This window comes from Protobothrops mucrosquamatus, unplaced genomic scaffold (assembly GCF_001527695.2).
Source record: "Protobothrops mucrosquamatus isolate PMUCROS unplaced genomic scaffold, P.Mucros_1.0 scaffold4387, whole genome shotgun sequence".
Classification (NCBI taxonomy): Eukaryota; Metazoa; Chordata; class Lepidosauria; order Squamata; family Viperidae; genus Protobothrops; species Protobothrops mucrosquamatus.
In genome coordinates this window covers 81,880-89,028 of record NW_015390300.1, presented here as the reverse complement: position 1 = coordinate 89,028, position 7,149 = coordinate 81,880, and the positions used below count along the sequence as shown (strand labels likewise).

Sequence of the window (7,149 nt, the reverse complement as noted above, 5' to 3'; positions counted from 1 at the left end):
AAGCGCACGTTTCTAATATGTTTAATTTCACAATGCTTGTGGGTATACAATATTTTTTGTTGTTCCATTGTCTGTGCATCAATTCCAACGCAATGTCACACGAAATAATTAAATCAAAATGAAAATAAATCGAAATCTATGAAAATTCAATTTAACAATGCAATCGGAAACATTGAAATGGAATCGTAAAATTGGAAATCATAAATGGATGGTAAATCGGAAACATTGAAATGGAATGGTAAAATCGTAGCATGTGTTGCTTTTACGTCCAACAGATGGCGCTGTTTTTCAAAAAAAGCATGTTTTTACCTGTCACAGGTGTGACATCTATATAATAGTAGGTATATAAAAACACTGTGCGTATTCGAATGCAACGTTGTGTCAAAATTTCAAAGCAATCGGTGAAGAACGTTCGGAGATTTAAGATTTTGAACAAACGAACATTTACATTTTTATTTATATAGATTTATTTGCTACGTATATGTAGGGATGTGGGTTTATACATATGTTGTCCATAGTATGTTTAGGTTTGTGTCATGTATGTGTTTCACTTTGAGAGCGGCGGGCAACTAAATTTCATTTTTGATGTGTGCCGTTGTGCCCACAGTATAAAAATGACAATAAAGGTTATCTTATTTTATCGAGAAAGGGGAATATAAAGGAGAGAGAAGGCAGGTAGGAGCACCCCAAAGTCTGTCCCAGAGTTCCCTACAAACTGCTCCCCCCAATTGGTTTTCTCTTGCGGGGTTTGGAAATTACCGGCAATTTTCTCCCACCACAACCGGGAGGAAAACATCGCAGAAAGATTTAAGGGGAAATAATATCCAATAAAGGCATCTCTCCTCGGAATTTTAACTCCCTTTATTAGGAGTCGGTGAGTCCGTGATTCAATTGCATTTTTTTTTCTGTTCTTCTTCCATTTTGGCTTTTCTGACCCTTCGCTGCAATCTCCCCCAGATGGGTATTATTTGGGTATTTTATTTTATTTTTTAGTTCAGGGCACAGCCGAGAAGAGCGAGGCAGAGATGGATTTTGAAGGCCTGTTTCTTTTCTTTTATTCTCCAGGACTATTTTGAAAGAGAGCAGATTCTCCCGCTATCTCCATTCGGCCTTGATCATCAGCGGGACCATGTTGGTTTTCGGAGGCAACACCCACAACGACACCTCCATGAGTCAGGGGGCGAAATGCTTCTCTTCAGACTTCATGGCCTACGATATAGGTAGGTGCCCACGTCGGCCTGGGATTAAATCCCCACTGATAAAAATGGAATAAAAGCAAAGGCTACTACACTAGGCTGGTTACAATCCATTTGGGGTCCCAAAGATGCTTAATTCAGGAGGCAAGTGGACTTTCTTGTTTTTCTTTTGAAGACGTTTCGCTTCTTATCCAGGGAGCTTCTTCCGCTCTGACTGGATGGTGGGGAAATGGAAGGATTTATACTCCTTGCAGACAGCTGGTCATTTGCCTTCTTTTAGAGCAGGGGTCTTCAAACTTGGCCCTTTGATGACTTGTGGACTTCAACTCCCAGAATTCCTCAGCCAGCGTGCCTATCTGAGGAATTCTGGGAGTTGAAGTCCACCAGTCATAAAAGGGCCAAGTTTGAAGACCCCTGATATAGACTTTAAGCGGAGTGGACTTCAACTCCCAGAATTCCTCAGCCAGCGTGCCTGGCTGAGGAATTCTGGGAGTTGAAGTCCACGAGTCATAAAAGGGCCACGTTTGAAGACCACTGATATAGACTTTAAGCGGAGTGGATTTCAACTCCCAGAATTCCTCAGCCAGCGTGCCTGGCTGAGGAATTCTGGGAGTTGAAGTCCACCAGTCATAAAAGGGCCGAGTTTGAAGACCCCTGATATAGACTTTAAGCGGAGTGGATTTCAACTCCCAGAATTCCTCAGCCAGCAATTCTGGGAGTTGAAGTCCACCAGTCATAAAAGGGCCAAGTTTGAAGACCCCTGTTTTAGAGAGTTGTTGAGGCCTTTCAGTAGAGGGGGAGGGATACGACACACACACCCCTTCTCCCATCTACAACACAACCCTTTCAGCAGTTCCAAGAAGGCTCCACACCCATGTGCACCACTCAGGTGACCCCGAGGATGCAGGTAAACCTCCAAGCAGCCTCAAGGACTCTCTAAAAGGAGGCAAATGACCAGCAGTCTGCAAGGAGTATAAATCCTTCCATTTCCCACCATCCAGTCAGAGCTGAAGAAGCTTCTTGGAGGAGAAGCGAAACACCTTCAAAGGAAAACAGGAAAGTCCAGCTTCCTCCTAAAAAAAGCATCTTTGGGATAACTATGACCTGGATGACGGAGAATCTCCATTGACATTTGGTCCAATTGGGGGAAAATGGAAGAGACAGCAAAGGAAGTTATAATAATAATAAAGTTGGAAGGGACCTTGGAGGTCATCTAGTCCAGCCCCCTGCTCAGGCAGGAAATGGTTCTGGTGTGGCTTTGCTTGACTTTCCCTTCCTTGCGTGGGAGATTTCTTCCCTTCTCTATAAAAAGGCGAAATCAATTACAGGCAGTCCTCGGCTTAATGACCACAGTTGAGCCCAATACTTCCGTTGGCAAGGGAGACATATTGGTTGAGTGAGTTTTGCCCCACTTTACGACTTTTCTGGCCACCGTCGTTTAAGCCAATTTCCTGCAGTTGACAAGCTAGCAACCCGGTCGTTAAGTGGAATCTGGTCGTCAGAGGGGATCGCGTGACTTTGGGACACAGCAAATAAATATGAATCAGTTGCCAAGCGTTTGAATTTCGATCACGTGATCCTGGGGACGCCATAAAGATTGTGAGTGTGAAACACGGTCGTAACTATGAACGGTCACTAAGCAAACTGTCGTAAGTCGGGGACTGCCTGTAATCCATTTGGGAGACGACGGAAGAGACCCCGATTGAGGTTTTTCTGACGTGGCTCTGCTTGAGTTCCTGTCCCTTCCTTCCGTTGATGAGGCGACACCCCATTATAGGCAGTCCTCAATTTACGACCACCATCCAGTCCAGCCGTTCTGTCATTAAGCGAGACAGCGGCGAAGCGAGCTTCGTCCCGTTTTACCACCTTTCTGGCCACCGTTGTTAAGGGGATCCTTCCGGTCGTTAAGCGAATCTGGCTTTCCCCATCGACTTTGCTGGTTACAAGGTCGCAAAAGGGGATCGCGTGCCCCCCCTCTCCCGGGACACTGCGACCGTCATAACTACGAGTCGGCTGCCGAGCATCTGAATTTTGATCGCATGACCACAGGGGTGCAGAGAGAATTGTCGCGAGTGAAACACGATCCTAACTCTCTTTTTCAGTGCCGTCGTGACTTTCAAACGGTCCCTAAATGGACAGTCGTAAGCCGGGGAGTCCCTGTAGATACGAAAATAGAGCCCAGATAACATATGAAAAAGAGCTTCAGGGGCAGCGTCAATGCTTTGTGGGTTTTTTGTGGGGGGTTTTTGTGCCTCTTCTACCTGGCTGTCTATCCAGCCTGCGGAAATGCCGGCTGTTTTGAGTCCCCGCGGTGAGAGGCGTCAATCTGGGCCTTTTTCCAAATCAGACCGCCAGACGAGGGCAGCAGTCAATCAATCTTTCCTGTCGGTGCTCAGTTCAAGAGGAGGAACAGATCCGTTTATACCTGGGAGAATTAACGTCAGGCCTTCTTTTAATGCCATCCCAGTTTGTTTGCTTTAAATCAGGCGGGCCCAACCCGCCACCTCGGGGGCATTCGCAAAGCTGAACAGCTAGTATTGTTGCCCCACAAGAGTGGGAGATGGTGAGTTCTAGTCCCGCCTTAGGAAGGAAAGACAGCTGGGTGACTTTGGGACAATCACCAGGAGACGGTGAGTTCTAGTCCTGCCCATAAGCATGAAAGCTGGCTGGATGACTTTGGGCCAGTCACCAGGGGATGGTGAATTCTAGTCCTGCCTTAGGCATGAAAGCCGGCTGGATGACTTTGGGCCAATCACCAGGGGATGGTGAGTTCTAGTCCTGCCTTAGGAATGAAAGCCAACCAGTTGACTTTGGGCCAATCACCAGGAGACCGTGAGTTCTAGTCCTGCCTTAGGCATGAAAGCCGGGTGGGTGACTTTGAGCTAATCACCAGGAGATGGTGAGTTCTAGTTCTGCCTTAGGAATGAAAGCCAGCTGGGTGACTTTGGGCCAATCACCAGGAGACAGTGAGTTCTAGTCCCGCCTTAGGCATGAAAGCCAGCTGGGTGACTTTGGGCCAATCACCAGGAGACCGAGAATTCTAGTCCCGCCTTAAGAATGAAATGTGGCTGGTTAACATTGGGCCAATCACCTCGAGACAGTGAGTTCTAGTCCTGCCGTAGGTATGAAAGCCGGCTGGGTGACTTTGGGCCAATCACCAGGAGATGGTGAGTTCTAATCCCATTTTAGGCCCAAAAGCCAACTAGGTGCGTTTTGGGCAGTCTTTCGGCCTCTCAGCCCAGTCCACCTCACAGGGATGTTGTGGGGAAAATAACATAGAGAAAGGTGTTTCCGATATGTTCCCCGCCTTGAGTTATTTGTACAAATAAACCTGGGATAGAAATCAATAGGATAACAAAACATTTAAAAAAGGAAGGAAGCTTGCAATTTATACCCATGGACTTTTATTATGCATTTTATATGCGGCCCAAGGCAATTCCCCTTCGCTCAGTATGGTGACCCAAGGGCTGCATAACCATGGTTTAAAGGAAAATCTACCTAATGTCTTGAGTGATTATTCCTTCCTCCCCCATGTCGTAAGCCAGAATTAAAGATTTATTCATCTTTTTTTCTCCGGAGCCTTCCGTGTCTCCTCTCCCACGCCATGCCAGCCTGTTGAAGCCTCTGAAGACGCCTTCAAAACTGTAAAAAAAAAAGTCTTTAGCCATCATGTCTAAGCCGACTGTAAATAACCTTCTAAGATGAACTGTGCTCAAATCCTGGGCACCGTTTCCTTGAAAACGGAAAGCAAACTCTCGTTTATCATAAATTCCTGGAGATCCCTGAACAATAAATCTTAACTCGGCTGGGCCCAAAAGGTCAGGAAGGAAATAATCCTTGGTAGTTCCATAGCCTTGAGCTTTTCTCCCTTCTCCTTTGGTTTCCTCGCACAAAAAAATAAAATAAATAAAATAATAAAATAAAATAAAATAAAATAAAATAAAATAANTGGCTGCAGGGATAACGGCAGACGGGGTGGGACTAAAAAGTTCAATCAATCAATTCCAACTTTGCAAGAACTTTTTTTTTCCTGCGAGAAGTTGAAATTGACTGATTGAACCTTTTTTTTTTTTTTTTTGCACATGGCGGCGGAGGCCTAAAGCGAAAAGGTTTTATGGAACCCAGCTGAAGGCCTAGGACTGGGGCAACGATGCGCGTGCCCACAGAGAGGGCTCTGAGTGCCGCCTCTGGCACCCGTGCCATAGGTTCGCCACCACTGCTATAGGGTTTCCTGCCTGAGCTGGGGGTTGGACTAGATCAGGGCTTTTCAACCAGTGGTACGGGTACCACCGGTGGTACATTGGCACCTGGCAGGTGGTACGCGACCATCCTAGAAAAGTGGTAGCGGGGGAGGGGAATGGGCTGAACCGGTGGCAGCACCGCACAAGCCTGAGTGAGAGACGGCTGGGGCTGCAGGGCTGTCAGGGCTCAGCGGAAGCGCCAGGATCAGTGCCACTTTCCAGCTGATCGGCGTTTCTTCGGGGCTGTCAGGGCTCAGTGGAAGCACCAGGATCAGCGCTAGGCTCCAGCTGGAAAGCAGCACTGATCCTGGCATTTCTGCTGAGCCCAGAAGAAGCGCCAATCAGCTGGAATGTTGCAGCCTCTCCAGGGTCTTGTGATTTACATTCAGAGGCTTGGCAACTGATTCATATTTATGACGGTCAGTGTCCCAGGGTCCTGTGAAGTGACCAAAACCTGCTGCAACCACCCAGCAGGCGGGGGGAATAAAAACCAAACACCCCCCCCACCCCACCCCCGCTGCCAATCCTCAACAGAAACGCTCACAACAATGAAAACCTCGGACAGGAGGAAGAGCACCGCCAGACGGGCAGGCAGGTGTCTTGCTCGGCTGTGGCTTGGGGGGCACTTTTTCCAGTGCCATTGTAACTTCGAAGAGTCACTGAGCGAACTGTTGTAAGTCGAGGACTACCTGCACTTTATCACTTTTTTCCTTTTTTTGTTTTTTGTTTTTTGATCATCAAAGTTTTGACACCTTGCTAGGCGACTGGTGGTCCTCGGATGTTGCCGTTTCCTAAAAGTGGTACAATGGGTGAAAAGGTTGAAAAGCCCTGCTTTAGATGCGCGTAATGCGCTGGGGGGGGGAAAAAAGGCATATATTCCTTCCCCAAACGAAACAGCACCGTTAAATGTAAGAGCCAGCCAAATGTCTGCCAGCAATTGAACGGGCTTATGCGGCCAGGAACAAACGACAACGGATTTCTTTGTATGGTCTCTTCTTTGTATGTGTAGTTCGCTTAATGACCGAACTTAACGACGCTGGAAAAAAAGGGACTTACGACTTTTTCACACTTAACGCCCGTTGCAGTCCCGTGATCGAAATTCTAACGCTTGGCCACTGACTCGTACTTATGCCGGTTTGCAGTGTCCCGGGGGGTGTCACGTGATCCCCTTTTGTGGCCCTCTGACAAGCAAAGTCAATAAGGGGGGAAGCCAAATTCACTTAACGACGGTGTTGGTCCCTTATCAACTGCGGGGACTCCCTTAACAAATGTGGCAAGAAAAATCGTAAACTGGCGCAAAAACTCACTTAACGTCTGTCCCGCTTAGCGGTGGGAATTTTGGACTCAATCACCGGTCATAAGCCGAGGACTACGTGTAGTATATTTTCTTACTTTCTTCCAAGTTGACATAAAGGGCAGTTTTTACCTTCTAATCCAATTTTTTAATCCCGAAAGGTGAAGGGAAAAGGATCTGACGACAACTGTGGGGGTCCTGGGTGCTCTCTGAGCTGGGTGGGTTTCTTGAAGAGGTTTCATTGCCCAACTAGGTAACATCATCAGTGATTTAGAAGGGAGGGGAGGATTTGCAGAAAGGAGGAGGAAGAGGAGGAGGAGGACTGCCAGGTCCTTAATGCTCTCTGAGCTGGGTGGTTTTCTTGCAGATGTTTCATGACCCAACTAGGTAACAGCATCAGTTCTAGAAGGGAGTGGGG

General features: G+C 47.3%; 1 protein-coding gene across 1 annotated transcript in view; it reads left to right on the top strand.

Annotated features, from left to right (window-relative positions):
• Window positions 1–7,149, top strand: part of ATRN (attractin) — a gene marked incomplete at both ends in the record, with an annotated part of 93,109 nt that overhangs the window by 18,380 nt on the left and 67,580 nt on the right. Inside the window, one exon of the mRNA XM_015828296.1 lies at window positions 1,066–1,220. Coding sequence (XP_015683782.1) covers window positions 1,066–1,220 — 155 coding nt within the window. The remainder of the gene's footprint in view (window positions 1–1,065; window positions 1,221–7,149) is intronic.